Source organism: Benincasa hispida, chromosome 10 (genome assembly GCF_027475165.1).
Source record: "Benincasa hispida cultivar pf3 chromosome 10, pf3_genome.v1.1, whole genome shotgun sequence".
Lineage (NCBI taxonomy): Eukaryota > Viridiplantae > Streptophyta > Magnoliopsida > Cucurbitales > Cucurbitaceae > Benincasa > Benincasa hispida.
This window is the reverse complement of record NC_143487.1, coordinates 56371769-56393593: the sequence shown is the minus strand read 5'-3', so window position 1 is coordinate 56393593 and position 21825 is coordinate 56371769. Positions and strand designations below refer to the sequence as shown.

General features: G+C 29.5%; 1 protein-coding gene across 4 annotated transcripts; it reads left to right on the top strand.

Moving 5' to 3' along the window:
• Window positions 1–14403: 14403 nt before the first annotated feature.
• LOC120087970 (uncharacterized) lies at window positions 14404–17640 on the top strand. 4 transcript variants are annotated; one of them, XM_039044997.2, is made up of 5 exons: window positions 14404–14724; window positions 15467–15543; window positions 15625–15723; window positions 15835–15951; window positions 17052–17640. In XM_039044997.2, exons 2-5 carry the CDS (start codon window positions 15481–15483, stop codon window positions 17508–17510), a joined length of 738 nt encoding a protein of 245 aa, XP_038900925.1. In that variant the 5' UTR covers window positions 14404–14724; window positions 15467–15480; the 3' UTR covers window positions 17511–17640. The 4 variants fall into 4 exon arrangements, with proteins under 4 accessions (XP_038900925.1, XP_038900922.1, XP_038900923.1 ...); XM_039044994.2 differs by having other exon boundaries at window positions 14709–14724; window positions 15622–15723; XM_039044995.2 differs by lacking the exon at window positions 14404–14724 and adding an exon at window positions 15062–15377.
• The last annotated feature ends 4185 nt before the right edge of the window (window positions 17641–21825 follow it).

Below are 21825 nucleotides of genomic sequence, written 5' to 3'. Positions count from 1 at the left end.
CGTCCCAAGCAAGGTAGAAACACCCAATCAAGTAGAAAATAACTAAAAACATGCTAGATTAATTCGGGTAGGAGTGAATTCCATCCCTATGAATCAAATAATTTCTCTATTATGAAAAGGCGGGGCCCCGATTGTTCAAGACCTGGAATCAGTACTTAAGAGAACAACCTATCTGCTAACCCTAAATCGGGTAGGAGTGAATTCCATCTTGCGGGGCTATGTCCCTAGCTATTCATTCGGTCTTATCCCCAAAATGGGAGGTTTATTCAATAGTGTTGTTGGACTACTCTCACCATTTTCAGATCAAATGATAATCCCGAACAAACAGGAGTTCATCGCTAGCTCAAGATTAAGATCGAATTAACCTAGGTTACTTAATAAATGAAATAGTTAGTTTCAACAGTAAACAGTCGTTATAAAGAAAAGTGACTATTTTCATGGTCCAGTATATATGCAAACTCATTGTATAGGATGTCCCCACTCACATGTCTCAACATGAACGATCTGTGGATCACATCGTTTGTAGCACTTTACAACTTCTTGTAACAACTATAGAATGGGCCGCATCCAATAGTGTTACCAGGATGAGATACTCAATTTCATCCATATACTTATTAGACCATTTAGGCTATATACTGTTTATTTGATTCTGTTTATGTCACTACAAAAAGTTACAGTATTTAGACTATAGTCATGGATATGTTTATTGGATTTTCATAATAGAATGCAAAATCAACAATTTATTAGTTATTGATAAATGGAATGTTTAATACGAACTGCGAGTTCTAGGACATTCCCAACACCACACTTGCAAAAGAGAGAGAAATAATAAGACAAGGGTGCCTAAACTCACACACACAAAACATAAAGGGCATTTATTTTACCTAGAGGGCTAGCTTTCACGCCCCACCGTCGGGAACCTAACACTCTTTTCTCGCAGATCCCAACTAGGCACGGCAGAGTTAGCTATTTTCACCTCTATCCATACACACACGCACACTATTTTTTCTTTTTTTCTTTTTTTTTCTTTTCTTTTTTTTTTTTTTTTTTTTTGTTTTTGCAAACATGTCGGCATGTGCCTCATTTTTTATTTTTCTTTTTTTTTCCAAAAATTCCAACTAATTTCTTTTTCTTTTTTTCTTTTTTCCTTTTTTTTCTTTTTTTTTAATTCACGGTAGGCTCTATTTTATCCACTCTATATAGTTTTGCTCTAAAACAAGAATAGTTACTCCTAAGTCAAAGGTGGACCTTTCGAGGTGACAACAGAAGTACAAACCAGATAACTCAATTATAAGCATGCAAGACATTAATTTCGCAAAATAATGGCTTAAAGATGCAAATGACAAGAAAATTTTTTAAAATTGGGCTACAAATCATGATCATGCATTTTTAACGTTCATTCATGCAAATTTTATTACAAGAAGAGTGTCATAAACTATCACGATAACAATAGAGTAAACAAGCAAGCAAGACAATCAAAGCACATAACATTGTCTGAGCACAACGCTCAAGGACCTCAAGCTAATAAAAATTACCCGACGGGTACCCTACCCCCAACTTAAAAATATACATTTTCCCCAATGTATTACAAGTAAAGCTCAAAAAGATAAAACAAGGGATCAGAAAACCTCCCTTTATATTATGTCGTGCATGGGATGGTGGTGGTCAGGCATCTCCTCTTCGCTTAGCCTAGATCCAGCTCTGGAGAGGCCTACAAAAAAAAAAAAAAAAACCTACAAAACAAACAAAGAAATTAGCAAAACTAAAAAGAAAGAAAAAAGACCAGCCAATTTCGTAGAAATTCAACGCATGCCCTTTGGGTTGTGTAATGCACCAGGGACATGTCAAAGATGTATGATGGCTATCTTTTTCAATTTTCTGGAACAATCTGTTGAAGTATTTATGGACAATTTTTCAGTCTTTAGAGATTTTTATCTGACTTGCCTTAACAATCTTGAAGTCGTCCTTGCTAGATGCGAGGAAACTAACATGGTGCTTAATTGGAAAAAATGTCACTTTATGGTGACAGAGGGTGTTGTGCTTGGCCATAAAGGTTGGAAGTTGATGAAGCAAAGATAGATGTGATTGCAAAGTTGACTGCACCTGCAAATGTCAGGAACCTAAGAAGATTTTTAGGCCACGCAGGTTTCTATCGAAGGTTTGTCAAAGGTTTTTCCCAAATCGCACATCCACTAAGCGTGTTGTTTGAATTGAATAGACCCTACGTATTCATGAAAACTTCCAACATGTGTTTGAAACCTTAAAGTATGCATTAGCAACAACCCTATTTTGATAGATTCTGATTGGATGCAACCTTTCATCTTGATGTGCGATGCTAGTGATGTAGTAGTTGGAGCAATGCTGGGTCAGAAAAGGGAAAATCTTATACATCCTATTTCCTATGCGTACAAGACACTCAACGAATCTCAAGAACACTATACAACTACAAAGAAGAAAATGTTGACGATGGTGTTTGTAATTGAAAATTTTCGAGCATGTCTTGTTGGTGCATTAGCAACCATCTATACTGGTCACTCTGCCATTAAGTTCTTAATGAATAAGAAAGACGCAAAGCCCAAACTCATTCATCGGGTACTACTGTTACAAAAATTTGATCTGAAAATTAAGGATAGAAAACGGATGGAGATTCAGGTGGCTGACCATCTATCACACTTAGAGAATAAGGAAATTCAATTGGAGCTGGCTGGAATTGAAGAAACATTTCCTGACGAACACCAACTTGAAGTTGAAGATCGAGAACCTTGGTATGCTGATATTGTTAATTACCTAACCACCAAACAATTTCCCGAAGAGTTCAACCCCCAACAAAGAAAACAGCTCGTGCATGACAGCAAGTTTTACTTTTGAGTCATTCCATTACAAGCAAGGCCTTGATTTGATCATGTGTCGATGTGTTCCTAAAGTTGAGATACAACGCATACTATTTAAATGTCATGACTCCCCCTATGGAGGCCATTTCGGAGGACAAAGAACCGCTGCAAAGTTTCTTTAAAGTGGGTACTTTTGGCCCACTCTGTTCAAAAGATGCATGAGACTATGTACTCAAATGTGACTCATGCCAACGCACAGATAATTTATCAGCAAGAAATGAAATGCCCCTTAACAACGTACTTGAAGTGGAACTATTCTATGTTTGGGGTATTGATTTCATGGGGCCATTTTCTCCCTCCTCTGGTCAGCAATATATCTTGGTAGCAGTAGACTATGTCAAAGTGGGTTGAGGCAGTAACTTGTGCAAGGAATGATGTGGTGACTGTTTCAAAGTTCCTGACAAAGTACATCTTCACATGCTTTGGAACACCCAGGGCACTAATCATTGATGAAGGTACGTATTTCATAAACCGTATTATTTTTAAGTTACTCGTTAAATACCATGTTAGGCATAACGTGGCCACCGCCTACTACCTACAAACAAACGGCCAAGCTGAAATTTCAAACAGAGAAATCAAAATAATTCTGGAAAAAGTAGTCAGTGCGTCAAGTAGGGACTAGGTGCAGTGACTTGATGAAGCACTCTGGGCATACCAGACCACGTTCAAAACACCAATAGGAATGTCTTCATATGCCTTAGTGCTTGGGAAAGCATGCCACTTGCCATGAGAATTGGAGCACAGAGCATATTAAGCAATTAAGAAGTTGAACTTAGACCTGGAAGTCCGGGAGAATGTCGAAAGCTGCAACTAAACGAGTTGGATGAATGGCGGCTGAATGCGTATGAAAACGTGAAAATATATAAGGAAAAGACCAAGCGTTTGTTGGGGTTGATGTCCTAAATCTCGTAGGGTTCTATAGTTTGTAATTGTAATATACAAACATTTTATTTATATATAAGAGACTGATGCCACATTTACGTACTTGTAAATGAAAATAATCAATGAGAATATGAAAAGTTTTACCCACTTGATTACGATTGGTGCTATTTGCCAACATTCTGTAATTGGAATGAAGCATGGACCCTACAAGGAAATCTGCAATCTCGGTCCCTAATTCCATTTCATATTCAAACTATCCTATAAGATCCAACCAATACAACACAACATCTCAGAGTTAAACCATCTAAGAGCCAGTTATCCCCTAAAAATCATCTGAAATTTCAAATGAACGTGCAATCGACAACAGGCATAGATAAAACTACAATCGAATAATGAACATAATCAGATCCACAGAATAATAATCAAATCTACAAAATGAAAGGAAAAATCGAATAGATAATTAAAACCCAAATACTTAGCTTATAGAATAAGAATATTTTTGGAATGAGCAAGAGGGGGAAGACAAATGGGTCAAATGTGCAAAACAGTGAACATTCAAAAATTCTGAAAACTGTGAAAGATAAAGATGAAACTAATTTTTCCGTCAATGACAACGTTTTATTATATAAAGAGGATTTAAAGTAATCGCACAAGTTTCATTCCATTAGCAGTGTTAATGTAAATATGTTCAATAAAAATTGAATTACGATTAAAAAGATTGTCTAATGTAAACAATATCAAAGAAATCAAATTTTCTTTTTGATTGAGGTCCATTGACTTACTACGATTAAACTAAATTAGGCCAAGCGTAAACATGGCCTAGAGCCAATTGAATAAAATCAAAGTGAATATATATTCTATTTTGCTATCCATTTGCTGGCCTAATCTTTTCTTTTTAGATGCGTCATGGATTACAATTGAGACATTAACTTCCTCTACAAGGTACATTATCTCCATAAGAAAATTTTGGAGATTTTTAACATGATCCAAATTCCACAGCTAAAATAATATTTGTTGTCTCCTAGATTTTGAAAATGATATGTATAATATTTTACTTACATCACTATTTTTATGCTTGGTGTGCTCTCCTCCTCCTCCTTTCTTTTGAGCTTGCATTCATGCTCGACACTAATCAAATATAAATATAGTGCTCTCATACGTTACGACTCTTTCTTATTCACTCCCTCGTCCTCATGCTAACTCTTCATTTCTCACTCTCTCATCCTCATGCTCCTCGACATTCTCCCTCACTATTCTAAAAAAGTGTTAATAAGTGGTCTATGACATCAATGGAAAGTCATTCTTCATTGTTTCTAAAATATGGATCATGTAAAACTTGATTCATTTATATAAAAATCTCAAAATTTTGATTAAGCCCATGAAAAAAAAAAGTTTGAGCTAGTCACTTTTTCACTAAACAATTAGGAGCATTGTTGAACACTATGATATTCCTTCATTACATCAAATATTTAAACTCTAAATTTGAATAAGTGACAAAATTAATGTATTTTTGTTGGTTGAATTTTGTATGATTTATTATTAGTTTAATAAAATTTTATTATTTAATCTCAAAGAGGTAACAATTCAACGTTTATTTAAGTTTAGAGCTCCATTTAATATAATTTAGAGTTGAAATTGATTTCTTCAGCTAAATAGTATAAAATGTGATAAAATGAACACAAAATTTTTCTTTTTCTCATTTTAATGATAATGTTTCCAAAAAGAAAATATAATCGATAATTAAAATATACTTTAAAAATAAAAGAAAGCAAGTAAAGATATAATTTATCGGCCATTAAAAAGATAATAAAAAGAATATAAGCCTTCATCTGGATAAAGAGCATAATGTGAAAAAGTTGTTAAATGAGTTGTGATCGAATTCTAAAAGAAAAGTAAAAAAATATTTTCTTAAGAAAAGAATAAGGGAAAAAAAAGAATATAAATGTTTTATCAATGGTAGAATAAACAAAAAGATAAAAGAGTCAAAGTCATAGTTTCATATCAATGTTTCAGTGATTAAGAAGTCTAATATTCGAATTTCTTATTCTCTATTATACTAAAAAAAAAAAAAAAAAAAAAAAAAAGTGAAAAGAAAGGGTGGAAGGAGGAAGATTATTAGCGTTAGTAATAGAAGATAATAAATCGTGAGACTTCCTAAGCTTATAGAAAATCTTTATTCTATTTTAAAAGAAAAAAATTATTGATGCTTAAAAAAAAGTTCAAAACAATATTTAATTTAATAAATTATTTTTTCATGTTTTTTTGTTTAGTTATGATATATTTAGTGCTTCTTTTATACATTTTCATTCATTTTTTTTAATGAGAAATGTCACTTCAATCTTTTAAATTTATGTCAAACTCATATAAGTAAAAATGTCAACATTTTGACGAAAATTTAATATCATGCTCTTAACACATTCTAAAGCTTCTTTTAACTTAGGTTCATATCAAAATTGTTTGGAGAGATTTTGTGAAGTTAGAGAGCGATATTAATTCCCATCCATTAATCCATGGTCCAAATAACTTTAATTTACTAGATTGTTAAACTTTTATCGAATAAGGATTAAAAAATGTCATAATGTTTAAATAATAGAACGAGTTTTCTTTAAAAAAAATTGAATTTATATGTTAAATAGAAATCCATAGTTGAATCAAGAAAATAATAGATCTAAATATAAGTCCATTTTTGAAAGTAAAGAATCTCATTTATTAAGTTAAAAATTTGAATTCTTACCCAATATTATCATGCCATGCCATGTTTCTAAAATCCTTTAAAAAAATCATAAATGATATGAAAATTTTCAATGAAATATTAAAAAAAATTATAAAATCGCTTGCAACATTTATTAAGGAAATAATGGACATGTTTTATTTATTTTTTTTTTACGTGTTTTTTTTTTCTTTCTTATTATTTGCATGAAAGAAAATAGGGGAATGGAGAAAAAGTAGTCTATGAAATTATAATTAACTTCCTTTCAATATGTCACTTTTTTTTCACTCATTTCTAAAATATCCTCATTTCATCCACTAATCAACATCAAATTTTTATAAGAATTTACTTTTCAACCGCATTAATAATAATTGTAACAATTGTCCTCAAATAATGATGATGATGATGGTAAAAAGAAATTACAAAATGAAAACTATATTCATTATCTATCATTTTGGTGCCATTTATAAATCAAAATAGAAAATATTGATTTTAGACATCCATGGTTTTATAACACAATTTGATGTGTTGCTTAAAAAAAAGGAAAAATATAAATTTACATTTAGAGATGGTATCAATTTAAACCTAACTTTTATGAACATATCAATTTACATCTTCCATTATGTTATTTGTGAAAAAAAACCATGTAAAGCTTATAAATGTATTAATTAAAACTTTAAACTTTTATAAATTAATCAATTTAGACTTTTGGTCAGAATTTTCTTAGAGTGAATCATCCATACATTTACTCTTATCGTCGATTTTGTAAAACCGGCATTTGAAGAAATCTACACGTGTTTGAGAATTAATATATGGATGATTTTCAAAAGTAAATGTATTAAGGGTTCTAAATTAATTGGTTTATGAAAATTGAGTTTAATTGATTTTTCACGATGTTGGTCAAATAAAATGTAGAGAAGTGGGTAAATTGACGATATACTTACAAAAATTTAGGATTTAAATTGATAGAATTATTAATTTATGGTTTTAATCGATGAGTTCAAATGTTAAAGTTGATATTTGAACAAATAAAAAATAAAAGATAAGTCATTGCTTTATATTTTTGAAGAATCATTAAAGCCAAATCTTATAATCATGTAAGACAATAAGTATTTGGACAAGATCAGCATATTAACCCCACTAATGATCTGCTTATGATTCTTTTTTATTTATTTTGTATCTTTAATTTCCTCTCTTTTTTTTTTTTAAGAAAGAGTTTAGCATTTTGTTGTATTATTGGAAAGTATTTTCCTTTAATCTTTAAGGAGCGGTTTGTTTTTCAGAAGATAAAATCTTAAATACTGAAAATTATATATATTAAAAATTATAGATGTTCAGTATATTTAGATTATCATGTTTATTTTGTAGAAACATTTTTTACAGAAATCTTGGAATATTTTGATAACTATGTTTGTTTTGTAGGATTTCTACTAGAAAATGTTTTAAATTTACATAATGTTCCAAGAATGTCCTAAGACTATGTATTACTTTATAATTAATTTGATATAATTTGAACTTATATAACATATTTGTTTTTATCAATTTGATTTTTTTAAAAAAAAATTGATACAATTTATATTATTTTTATATGTTATTTTTCTCAACAAAATAATATATCATAATTTAATATTTTGATAAACTAAATTTAAATTTAAATTTGAATACATTGCCAAAAAATAATAAGAATTATGATATAACTAAAAATATATGATATACATGATTGACAGTATTTATTTTAATTATATAATGTAAATGAAGATTAATATATATATATGTAAAATAAAATAAAAAGGAAGAACAAAAAAGTAAAATAAGGATGCCCTCAACTCGGGAATTTAGAAAACCCATGTTTTATGAAGTATCCAAAACTCTACAGATGCCTTCTATTCAGGTATCCTAGAATGTCCAGAAATCTTTTGATGTTGGAGCATTTCACAATATCGTAAAACAAATACGATAATCTAGATGTTCATTTCAAGAAAATCTAAGATGCTTGTGAAACAAATGCACTAAAAACTAGTTTTGATAATCGATATTAGGTTTAGATAAAGTTTAAAACCCTTCCACTTTAATTTACTTCTGAAAGTGAGCCATCCACATGAACTAAAATCATAAGAATCAAATTATGAAAATCTAACCACTCATTAAGGTTATGAAATCCAGTAATGATGTTACCTATTAGTTGTTTGCAATCTTACGTAATTAATTTGTTTTTCAAAATTTTGGTTCTTTATTCTAAAACTTTCAATTAAATACCATCAATGCATATGAGATTTTTCTTAAACAAGTTGATATAGTTAGTTTTAAAGAATAAATAATTTAAAATTTGGTCCCCTAATTCTTCCTTCTATTTTTTTTTGTCATTTTGGTTCTTAAATTTTGATACTTATTTTCTAAGACTGACTAGATAAATGGTAAAATTTAAGGTTTCGATTAAAAAAATAGTAAAATATTTTTTAAAAAATGGTAAAATCGAATTAAATAATAAAAAATAATAATGCAAAATTTTCAGAACTATCCTCACTTAAAATAAAAGATCCAACCTTCACATATTGAAGCTAGAGAGTTTCTAAACCATTCAAAAAATAACAAATACACTATAACTAAAACAATTACTACAATAAACAATGCATCTGCCAAACCTCAAATCTACACCTACCTAATATGATTGTTACACAAACCTAAGCATGTATTCAAAATACAAAAAAACAATTCCAAAAACACAAAAACACTAATCCCATGACAAAAGAGATTAGGGATTTTGACTTTTCTCAATCAAAATCAAGACACGCCGGAAGTGTGAAGAATAAAATCATTCTATGTTTGGGCTACCAACCACAAACCCTCTCTGCTTAGGCGATATACCACAAAATCTCTCTGTCCATTGTGGGGAGAATCCATTCCATTGCGGCGACACTAACGAATAGACTAGAATCCCTTCCATTGTCGCAAGGTAAGTGACTGTAAATCGGGGGCGAAACTTTTACCTTCTCATGTATACGCTTCTCTAACCCTCATTTATCCGTTTAAGGGACATCGAAACTGATCCTGTTGTAAGGGACTCCAAAACTAGTCCACAGGATTTTTCACGACAGTACCACAGGGTTTTTCACTGATAGAGAAACAAAAACCTTTCTACAATCTTTCTTTTCGTCCATGCACAATGTAATCTATTCTATACATTGTTTCAACCATTAAAGATAAGGAATAAGTGTTGAACAAAAATCTTTGGATATAATATATAGAGTTTTTTTTTCATAAATAATTAAAAATTTACCAAATTATTTTAGAATAATATTTTATTTCGAGTATTTAGGCAAACCGAATAAATCTTTGATATACATATATAATCCCCTACTTTTTAGGATTCCAAAACAAAAATGAAACATTAATTGTTTATCACCATTTAATAAGTTTAAAAATAGTCAACCCTTTAAATGCATTCGAAGAAGGATTGAAGTTATGAAAAAAAAAAGACCTAAAGGAAGAACAATAGTCAGTGAAAGATTAACTGGTGGGAAAAAACAAGTGAACGAAGACCCAATAATTATCAACCGTGATGGCGAGGTAAATCAATATTCAAATACATTGTGTTTCGAGAAGTACCAGGTCATGCAGTGTAAACAACTACATATAAATCATTCTGGGAGAAGTTCGATAAAACTGACAATAACCACAAAACATCATTATCTTCAACAATCTAAATGAGATTCGAATTGTTGGAACCATCGCAGTACAATGTCAAACGGAATATAGAGAGATTGGAAGATGAAAAAAGCTTACCTTGAATATTATCATCAAATTGTTGGAATGAATCTAATGGAATATAAATCTCAACATCACGATAATCATGATAATGTGAACATTCATCCTATCTACCATTGAAAAGAATCCTTACTCGTTGTAGATCAATAGTAAAAATAGAAAGATTGAAATAGTGACTACTTACTTATTTGTAAAAAGACCGACTTTTTTTATACTGATAAAACGAAGTGTATATAAAAAAAAAAAAAATGATATAATAATATAATAAGATGATAAGTGATCAAACGTGTTAGAAATGAAAAATGAGAAAATTTGAATGAAATATATAGTTTGTTTGATGATAATATGTATAAAATAATGAATAAGATCTTAGTCCGAATCAAATATATTAATACGAATTTAAAATAATAAAAAATTAAGAAGATAATATAAATTTGAAGATCTAGTATAAACTAAAATCAAAATGGAAATATACAAATTAGAGATTGATTCATTTTGAATAAATTCAAAAATTGGATATATCAAGTCAAATATGATATTACTAATTTGAAATTCAAATTGGCAAAAAATGCACCACCTTTTTCTCTTGAATCCATTTGGTTAGAATCTCAAACCAATGCTTCTCATTACACTATATTTCTATTCAAAATTGATACACGCTATAACAATTATATTGTATTCAATAATGTTGTTAGCAGACCATACTAAGGGCAAATTCGGTGTTATAAAAATAGACGTCACATGAGCGGCACACGTTTTGTCAAAATTCATATTATTTCCAGGTTTTGGCATAAATCCAAAGGACCCAAACTTTTGCCATGTTCCCCAATTTCCCTATTTTGTATGGGTAACTAAAGCTTCATTTCATAACTATTTTATTTTCTATTTTTTTATTTTTGAAAATTAAACTTACTTCCACTCATATTTTGTTATCTACATCCTACTAATGTTGTTGAGAATGAAGCCAAGTTTTGAAAATTAAAAAAAAAAAAAAAAAAAAAAAGTAATTTCAAAAAATCTTTTAGAATTTGACTTGGAGTTCAAGTGTTCCTTTAACAAAGATAAAAAACATAATTCGACAATTAGGATGAAACAAGCATAAATTTTGATAACCAAAAACAAAAGCCCCTGTTTGGTAATAATTTTGTTTTTTGTTTTTGGTTCTTGAAAATAAAACTTATTCCCTCTCAATTTTTTATAATGATTTGCATACTTCTTAAATACAATGGTTACATTCTTAGCCAAATTTCAAAAAAAAAAACGAGCTTTTAAAATCTACTTTTTTTAGTTTTTAAAATTTTGCTTGGTTGTTTAAACCATTAGTAAAAAATAGATAACAAAGAAAGAAATCTGGGAGTGGGAGTAGTGCTTATAGGCTTAATTTTATGAAACAAAAAAGAAAAAACGAAATAGTTACCAAACGGAGTCTTATTTATTTATTTATTTATTTATTTTGACAATATGTGGAGTGGATGAATAAATCTCAAATCTCGAGATTGATAGCACACATTCAAACTCGGAAGTTAATTAGTCATCTTTAAAGTTACAAAATCTTGCAATTTTATTTAGTTTCAACCAGGAGAGAGATTTTCAAATTCGATTAATCACTTTAGGATGTGTTTGGTTTAACTTTTCAAGTGTTTAATTTTGGAAATAAATCATTTTGAAAAAATTAAAATGTTTGACGATTACTCAAAATAGCTTTTGAAACAATCTGAAAATGCGTATTTTAAACAATTTTTATCAATCCAAAAAAAGCTCTTAGTCCATGATACATATTTTACCTTGGCTAAGTTATGCTCAAGTTGGCAAGAGAGCAACAATAAAACCCCTGTAAATGCAAAATTATTACAATTTAACCCAAATTTTTAAACTCTATTAAATTTGAAACAATAAAATGCACCATAAAGAAGATTTATGACCCATTTGAATTAACTTGAGAAAAAAGTATTTTAAAAAAAAAACTCTTTTTTATTTTTTATTTAAACACTTTTGATAAAAACTTATTAAAATACACTTGAAAAGTTATTCTGAGTTGTTGTCAAACACTTTCATTTTCTTCTGAAATGACTAATTTTTTAAATTAAACACTTGAAAATATATTCTAAATATACCCTTAATTTTCAAAACAAGGTTGAGCTGCCATTTCAATCGAAGGAATAAAAAGGCATAATGATTTTAATTTTTATTATAAATAATCCTATAATAGGAACAATTTGTGATTTAATTTTGTAAATTTGAGTGATTGATGAAATCGGAAGTTGAATGACATGAACATAAACATCCCCTCCGTGGGAGGCCCTTTTTGCAAAAGTTTAAATAAAATAAATATAAAAAAATTTAGCACTTACAAAAGAAATTAAAAAAAAAATGTTAAAAACACTATTGGTTTTCTAGTTTTGAAAATTAAGTCTATTCTCTTCCTATTTCTTACCATGATTGACATTTTTCTTAAGTATTAAATTGCATGCTTACCAAACAAGGTTAGTTTTCAAAACTAAAAACCAAAAATGAAATTATTACCAAACGAGACTAAATTTTTATGAAATTTTAGTTGGTGTAATAATTTAGTCCTTATACTTTTAAATAATTAAGAATTTAGTCTCTACACTTTACAAGCGTTATAATTTTCCCCCTTTCATGAAAAATATTACGATGATTTAATGATATTTCTTATACATTGATAAATTGATGAAAAATCAAATTATTAACAAAATTTAAAAACTGAGTTGTTATGTAATAAAATTGAAATATAGTTTTGATGAAAATTTTTGCATAGAACTAAATTGCTACAAGTTTCAAAGTATAAGAACTAAATTATTGCTTATTAAAGTTTATAGACCAAATTTTTACAAATTTAAAAAGAGAGACTAAATCATTATCAAGTAAAAATTTAGATACTAAATTGTTATTTTCATGAAAGTTTATAAACCAACCAAAAAGAAAAATGATTTGGCAAAGTATAATTGAGGTGCAAAGAAAAACCCAACCCAAAAGTAATAAGATTGTGTTATCAAAAATAATAATAATAAGATTGTGTTATCAAAAATAATAATAATAAGATTGTAATACTTTGAAACCTAGAGGCTAAATCAAAATCAAGCTCCAAACCTAAAAGGGTAATATTTTAAAATTTAGGGGTCAAATGAGAACTAGACCCAAAACTTTAGGGCCAAAGAAGATGAGAAAATGGCACCAATGCCCAAGTTTTGGATGCTCAAATGAGATCTAACCTCTGTTTTAAAAACCTATGTTTTCTTTTTTATCTTTTGCTTACGTCAACATAAGATAAAATTACTAAAATGACCTAGCTTTTAAAGTCGTAGGGCCCATTTGGTTTAAGGTTTTAAAGATAACCAAGAATTAAGAATACTTGTGAATAAAAAATCAAGAATGACTATGTTTGGTTGTACATGAGAATATTATCAAAATTTTATGGTAACATATTAGCTTTATAATTTACAAAATTAATCATGGACGCTTCTATAAAATTTTGATAGATTAATGATAAACAATAAATTCAATTCAAAGTTTTGAGTAAAATTAATTATTTAACTACCAACTAATAACATTAATTAAATTATTAATTACAAATATTTGTAATAAGTAATTTATAATTAAAGTTACTTGATTAATATATTAATTTGATGAATTCATACAATTATGATATATTAATTAATAATACAATCAAAATCAGTTTGAAAAAAATAAATACAATATTTTGTGATTTAAAAATAATGCATTATAATTAATCAATGACAAACTAATTATAATTATTAAAAATAATCTCATAAAATATTAATCATAATGATAATTAATGAACTACATAAATAATTTATTAGTGAATTAATAGTATTAATGCATCGACTCTTTGGTGTATTATATATATAATTTATTTATTTATGAACCTAGAGTAGTTAAATCTAAATATTATAATTTAAAATTTAAATATAATTTTCTAAATTATAAATTTAATATTCACATATTAAATAATTTTAATAATATAAAATAAAAGAATAAATTCATATATCAAGAAAATGCATATTTTTGGATGGGTATATCCCATGCATGGGAATAGCTTATTCTCACGCCTAAAACTTCAAAACTTGTACATAACAAGGGTATAGGTATTCTTTACTCATTCTCACGCTTATTCCCATCCCATTTCCTCGATCCAAATGCCCCTTAGGATTTTTCCCTTTGATTTGTATGCAAGGTGTCGCCAATTTTTTCCTTCCTTCTTTGTTCTACAACATCCCTCCCTGCAATCTAAACCCATGGAAGATGGAGTGTGAATCAACGCAGGACCAAGAAGCAAGATTAAGGAGAGAGTAAGATCAAGGAACAAGAGGAAGAAGCGCGAGGGAGAAGCAAGAGGAAGAATCCAACCACGAAAGGAAAAAAGTTACCTAATTAAAAAAAATCAAAAAAGCGAGAGAAAAGAGCAAGAGCGAGACCAAGAAGCGAGAACGACAAGTAAGAGCAAAAAGCCAACCATGAAGTGAAAAAACAAAGAAAAATTGCAAAATTGATGAGGAAAAAAGATCAAAGAAGGGATTGGAAGGAACTAGATTTCATGAGAGTGCCGACCCCTCGCATTTTCTGGGATCAAATGAGTGTCATTAGTTTTCTAAACTTTGGTCAAATTTCAGTTGGGTCCCGAAAAGAGGTTATCCGTACAAATTTTTCCGAAAATATGTATTTTCCTAAAATAAATATGAAAAAGTTTAATACTTACAAAAATTGGGGAAAAAAAAAAGAAAAGAAAAAAACTTGGCAAAGTATAATTGAGGTACAAAGCAAAACCTAAGGCAAAAGTAATGTTAAAAAACCACTTGGAAGCGGCCTCACCTTTTTGCTCTGTTTGTTTGATACGCAACAAATTGGAAAGAACTTTAGAAAAATCCAAAGAGTGAGTGAATGAATGAGTGTGCGTTTATGCGATCAACAGAAGAAAACAGAGCAGACGACAACAGTTCTTCCCACTTGTCTTCTCTCCTCCAATTTCTAATACTCTCTTTCTCTCTATACTCTTCTTCATCTGGGTTTCTTCTTCTGATTCTTGCCATTTTCTGGGAATTTTTGTTTTCGCTTGATTCTTCTTTCACTCTATTCGAGATCTTTATCAAGTAATCGAAAATGGGCCACTCTCTGTTTTCCATTCTTGTTTTCTTGTAAGCTCTGTTTGATTAATTCTTACTCTGTTTTTCTTTGACAGAGTTGTGAGAAAAAATGAATGCCAAAGTTCGAGCCAACATTCAATTTCAGATACAGAAACCGTCGATTCTTGACAAAGTAAGCTCTCAAGGGAAATTAAACAGAAACAAAAGGGTATTAAATTTGTTGCAAGATTGAACTTGTTTCTTGTGATAGCAGGAGGAAATGAAAACAGAGATGGTTGATGAAAAAGGTGGAATCAAGATCAATAATAGACCAGGATTGAACAGAGAGAAGAAAATGGCATTGCTTCAAGATGTATTATTTGATTTTCCTTCTTTTTCTCTATTTTTGGGGATCAACCCAAATTTTGTTTTGGTTTTTTTAATCAAATGTTCTTTTTTCTGTTATACTCTGCATATTTGACAGGTTGATAAGCTGAAGAAGAAGTTGAGACATGAAGAGAATGTTCACAGAGCTTTGAAGAGAGCTTTCACTAGACCTTTAGGAGCTTTGCCTCGTCTTCCTCCTTATCTTCCTCCATCGGTAACTCTCTTTCTCTTTAGCTCTTTCTATTTAGCCTTTACATATCTTTAAAATCAATTCATAGATTGTGAGTCGCTTGATTTTTTGGATACTTCTAAGATGTTGTCTCTTTCGTTCTACTATTTTTTTGTCCTATTCTAATTTTTGTATGGATAGCCCTTAAAAGAGGTCAAAATGAAAAATCCCCCTTTTAGAAAATTAAGTTTTTTTACCATGGTGAAATTAGCCTAATAATCCTTTGAAGCAAGCATAGTAGTCATGGACAACCGAGTCTCACTACTAACTCTCACTCCTCTCGTTACTCATTCTCGCTCTCAATGACTCATGTTTTTGCTCTTGTTATTCGTTCTCAAGAGCAAGAGTGGCTATCAAGAAGAAAAAAATGAAACGAAACGATACAAGAAAGATTAAATGAAATGTCTTTTCAAATTTAAAATACATGAAGCAATAAGTGAGAATAAGTAACGAGAACAAGGGCAAAAAGAAAAGTGTTGAATCATCGAGAGCAAGAGTAAGTATTGAGAGGAGCGAGAGTCAATAGCGAGAATTGGGCATTAAGGAATTGTTACAGTAATTCCAAATAACGCAAACAAAATGTCAAAAAAACTTAAGTAACATCTGATAATCATTTCTTTTTTATTTTTAGTTTTTTAATATTAAGTCTATTTTCTCCTCATTTCTTACAATAGTTTGTATATTTTTAAGTACAATAGTTAAATTCTTAGCCAAATTCCAAAAACAAAAACAAGTCCTTAAAAGCTATTTTTTTGTTTTCAAATTTTGGTTTGGTTTTTTAAACCATTGATAAGAAGTAATAACAAATGAATAAATTTGGAGGTAAAAGTAGTATTTATAGGCTTAATTTTCAAAAAAAAAAAAAAAAAAAACCAAATGGTTACCAAACTAGGACTTAGTTTTCAAAACAATAGGTCTTTTTCATTTGGACCCCCTAAAAAAGAGTCATCCATATAAAATTCTCAAGAAATAACTCATTATCTTGTAAACATTGTGAGATCTATGAATTCTTTTCAAAGTGAGATCCTCAACATGTGGTAAGATATGCATGTTCATGATGTTATATTGCATTCTTGTGCTTGCAGACACTTGAGCTTCTTGCTGAAGTAGCTGTTCTCGAAGAAGAAATTGTTTGGCTTTCAGAACGCATTGTGAATTTTCGACAACATCTTTATCAAGAAGCTATCTTTGTCGACGCAGTTGAGAGTATCTCAATGAGAAGTTTACAGTACGATCAATCAAAATCTTTAGTTTCAGATGAGCTGATCAGTTCACCAACACCGACGACATATCGACTTCAACCAGGGAATTATTCTGCTAGGCTCTTGAATGCCCAGCAAAGCTCTTGGAAATCCAATTCACCTTCAAAGGAAAATCAGTTTTCTTCTTGTTATGTGAGAGATAAAGTTTCTCCAGAAAAGAAAACCACCAAAATTGTTAGTTCATCCAAGAAAACTAAGACACCAACCAACCGTGAAGCTGTAGAGAAGAGCTTAGATGCTTTGAAGTTGCAAGTTTCAATTGATTGTTACTTTGTACCATAATCGCAAATTATACTTGGATGTGGGGCTTGCAAAGTATGCCTTTGTGTAAGAATAGTTTTGAATACTTTTTAGCTTCCCTTTAAAAGTTAGATGTTGATAATTCCATCGAAATTCTACCTTCTTGATTTTACATCGATTTTGGAATTTCCATACTTATGCCAAAAAAAAAAAAAAAATTTGACTTACCTTAAAAATTAATGTTATATGACCTTTTGTTGATGTCATCATTGGACTATTGATTCTGCCTTTGCTTCTTGTTTCTCACCCTCACTCTCGTTTCTTCCTCATTTCTCTCTGTCTTCCCTTTATCAATTCTCACTTTTAGTTTATCACTCTTGCTCTCTTGTATTACCCTGAGTTTTTCGCTCTCACTCTTACTCTTGCAAGAGCAAAGAGTGAGAGTAAGAAGAAAGAGTGCTTACATTTAATCATCATGTCAGAGAAAAAACGAGATGTGAGAGCAAGAATGAGCAACGAGAGTGAGATCCTAACTCACATGCACAATGATCCACTTTTGTAATTTCATGTTGATATGGTGTAAGCAAAACGTAAAAGAAAAATTAATTTTATAAAGTGGGACATAATCTACTTTGAGCTCAAATGTTGAGTTACTTGTGCAATTATTTCATGTGAGTAGTGAACTAGTGTTTCTATTATATTGTAAAAAATAAAATCCATGAAATATAAAATTAAAAGTAAGAACCAAAATGCCCCTATAATGTGAATTGTGAAATATGATGTAAGTAAAAAATATAAAAAATATTCTAACTTAGTTAAAAAGTGTAATTTGTAAATATAAATATTTGTTTTGAATTTTTTTTAATAATTTTTTCAGAAACATTCATCAAGTCGTCATCATCAACAATTTTATAAAATAGAGACCTTAAAATTTCCGTTGACATCAATATTTTAAACCTTGTGGATATTAATAAAAATATATTTAAATCAATACTTATTTTATACATTTTTATCAATTTTTTTTTTATAAAAATATGAATTCATCCTTCAAGTTAATGTGAAACTCACGAAATGAACAGCGGCCTCTAAAAAATTTAATATGATGCACTTAATATTCTTAGGCAGTTCAACTTTTTCTAAGCTCTCATTGAACCTACGATCTCTTCAAGATTGTTGGGAAGATTTTTTGTAGAGTTAGGCAGTAGATAATGAGTCTCTACAGTGAAGAATCCATCCGTTTTGTTCAAATGAACACTTTGGAATTAGATTTCTAAATTTTATTGATTAAGAATTAAAAAATGTCATAATGTTTTAAATAATAGATAAAGTTTGTAGGTTATAAATTAATCGATAATGGAAATAACCCATCTAAACATAAGTCAATTGTTAATTAATGTGAATAATCTCACTTATAAGTTAAAATATTTTGAACGCTCAAGTCTTGCCCAATATTATCATTCCATGTTAATAAAATCTTTTTAAAAAAAAAAAACGATTATAAATTATAAGAAAATTTATAATAAATAGGACCTATTTTTTCTTCTTTTTTTAAAAAAAAAAAAATTATATGCATTAAAGAAAAGAGGTTAATGAAGAAAAAGTAGTCTATGAAAAAATAATTAACTTCATTTCGGTATGCAGTTTTTTGTCAAAAGGATAATGATTAGGTGCATCTTAGACTACATCTAAGTCTTGTGCTCTCTACTTTTTTACCACACAAAAAAATTAAGAAAATTTTTATTTTTCTTTTATAAAAGGTAATTTTATATTAGGTGTAACTTAGATTACATATAAAATAGGTATAGTTCGAGTGCATCTAAATATTTTCCTTCGAAATATTCTCATGTCATCCAGTTATATACATAGAATTCACTTTTCAACCACATTATCAAAACAATTATTATTATTATTATAAAGAAAAATAAATTCTATGAAATATCATTATGAAAACTACTCATTGTCTATCATTTTGGTGCCATCTATAAATCAAAATAGAAATTATTAATTATAGACAGCCATGATTAATAATAAAATTTGAAGTGTAATACCAAAAATAAAATGTCATTATTATATATTTTGGAGAAGTCAATAAAATCAAATTTTATTATCATGCTAGACAAATTAGTATTTGAACAAAGATCAACATCGTAACCCCACCAATGATCCGCCTATGATATATATATTTTGTATCATTAATTTCTTTTCCTTTTTCTTGACGAAAGAGTGTACCATTTTGTTGTATTATTGGAAATTATTTGCCTTTCCTTTTGTTGTATTAAAGGGTTTTGATAATTGATATTAACTTTAGATAAAGTTCAAAACCATCCCACTTTAATTTACTTCGGAAAGTGAGGCCATGCACATAAATTAAAGTGTGATTTTCAAAAATAAAAAATTAAGAGGAACTAATTACAAAATTTAATCATCTTCTCTCTTCTCCATCTTTCCCCTTTTTTCTTCTTCTTCTTCTTTTTTGGTTCGATCTCGGTCTCTCTCTCTAACCCATGTACTATCTTCTTCTTCTTCGGTCTGATTTCGGTCTCTCTCTAACCCTCACACTCTAACGTTCAACAGCTACTGCACTCATGTCTAACCGTTTGTTTAGGTCTACATCGCAAATCTGGTTGTATGTCGTCGCAGTGAGTCGATTTTTCTCTCTCTACCTGATTTACTCTCTCTTCCTCTAACTCTTAGATCCATGCAACCCAATCTTCATCGTTACTGTCTTTTCGCCACCAGCGTTAGAGTTTACCAAATTTTTTACCGTAATGGATAAGATTTGGGGCGTTTTGGATTAATTTTGTTTGGTTCTTGAACACCCATTAAGTTTTGGTATTAAATTGATTCACTCATGAAGTTGGATGCTAGATTTGAGTTTTGTTGCTTTTGAATAGTTGTGGTAGACATTGTTATCAATGTCTATCACAGATAGACGCTGCGTTTATCAGTGATATAAACTGACACAAGTCTATCATTGATAGACACTGTTAGAATATCAGTGTCTATTAGTGATAGAAACTACTAGAATTCTATCATTGATACTATCAATGATAGAAACTTATACAAGTCTATCAGTGATAGACGCTAATAGAAAGTCTATCAATGATAGAAACTAATAGAGAAATTTATCATTGATAGAGACTGATAAAAGTTTATCAGTGTCTATCAATGATAGAAACTGATAGAAGTCTACCATTGATACTATAGTGATAGAAACTTTTATAAATCTATCACTGATAGATATTGATAGAAGTCTATTAGTGTCTATCAATGTTTTTTTTTATTATTATTTCTGTAAATAGTTTGATATTTTTTCTACCTGTGAAAATTTCTCTAAATTAAAATAATAAGAATGAAATTATGAAAATCTAACCCTTGATTAAGCTTATTGTTGAGTAATTTTGGACGAAAGGGGCGATCAACATAACATAAACAAAAGCAACAAGACCAAAAAAAAATAACAAGATTCAGGCCAAAAACAACTTAGGACCAAAATTAGCAGAGGAGGTTGGATTGGGCCTTTGGCCCACGTCAACGTGCTCGGTCTTGGGTCTTAGGTCGAGATTGAGCTTAACAAAATATTTTATGGGACATGCCCCAACCAAAAGCATCATCCCATTACAAGAATGAGCCTAACAAAATGCAAAATGGGGCATGTCCATTGCATGCCCCGATCGGTTAAGCTAAAGGGTTATCCTAGTGTAGTTTTGAAATTCTATCAGGGATAATATCTAGGTCATCTACTACTATAAATACATTATCATTATAGCTTCAAGAAAAGTAAGTCATTCTCCAATGTCAAATTCTTAACTTATTGAACTTATTCACTTTTTGAAATAAGCATATTAGAGTGTACATATCTTTTTTCTATTTTGTTGGTTATATTTTCTCCCAGAAAATTACAAATTTATTGTTGTTAACGTAATGGTCAAACTATTTTTCATATTCATATTTTTCTATTACAAACTAAGCTAACAAAAAACGAATTCCACGTTAGCTCCCATTCAATGGTGCCATCCTGGTTGCAGTTGCATGGTAATTGTATTCATTAGTTACAAGTCTCACTGGAAATCGATTAGACAAAAATGACATTTTCAAAATTACAAAGATTAATTTTCAGAATTAGTAATCAAAATTAGAAGATCTTAGAAATTTACGATCTTATCTTGTTTTAGAATTTGAATACAGGCTAATGTTATTTGATTTAATTAACAAAATTTTTTTTACATATTTAGCATTTGGTTCAGATATCTTTGCAATGGTTCAGATATCTCTTGTTTCAGCCATTTATGCAATAAAAAAAAAAAAAAAAAAAAAAAAAGGTCTCGACTATTATAAAAAAATTATACCTCCAAGT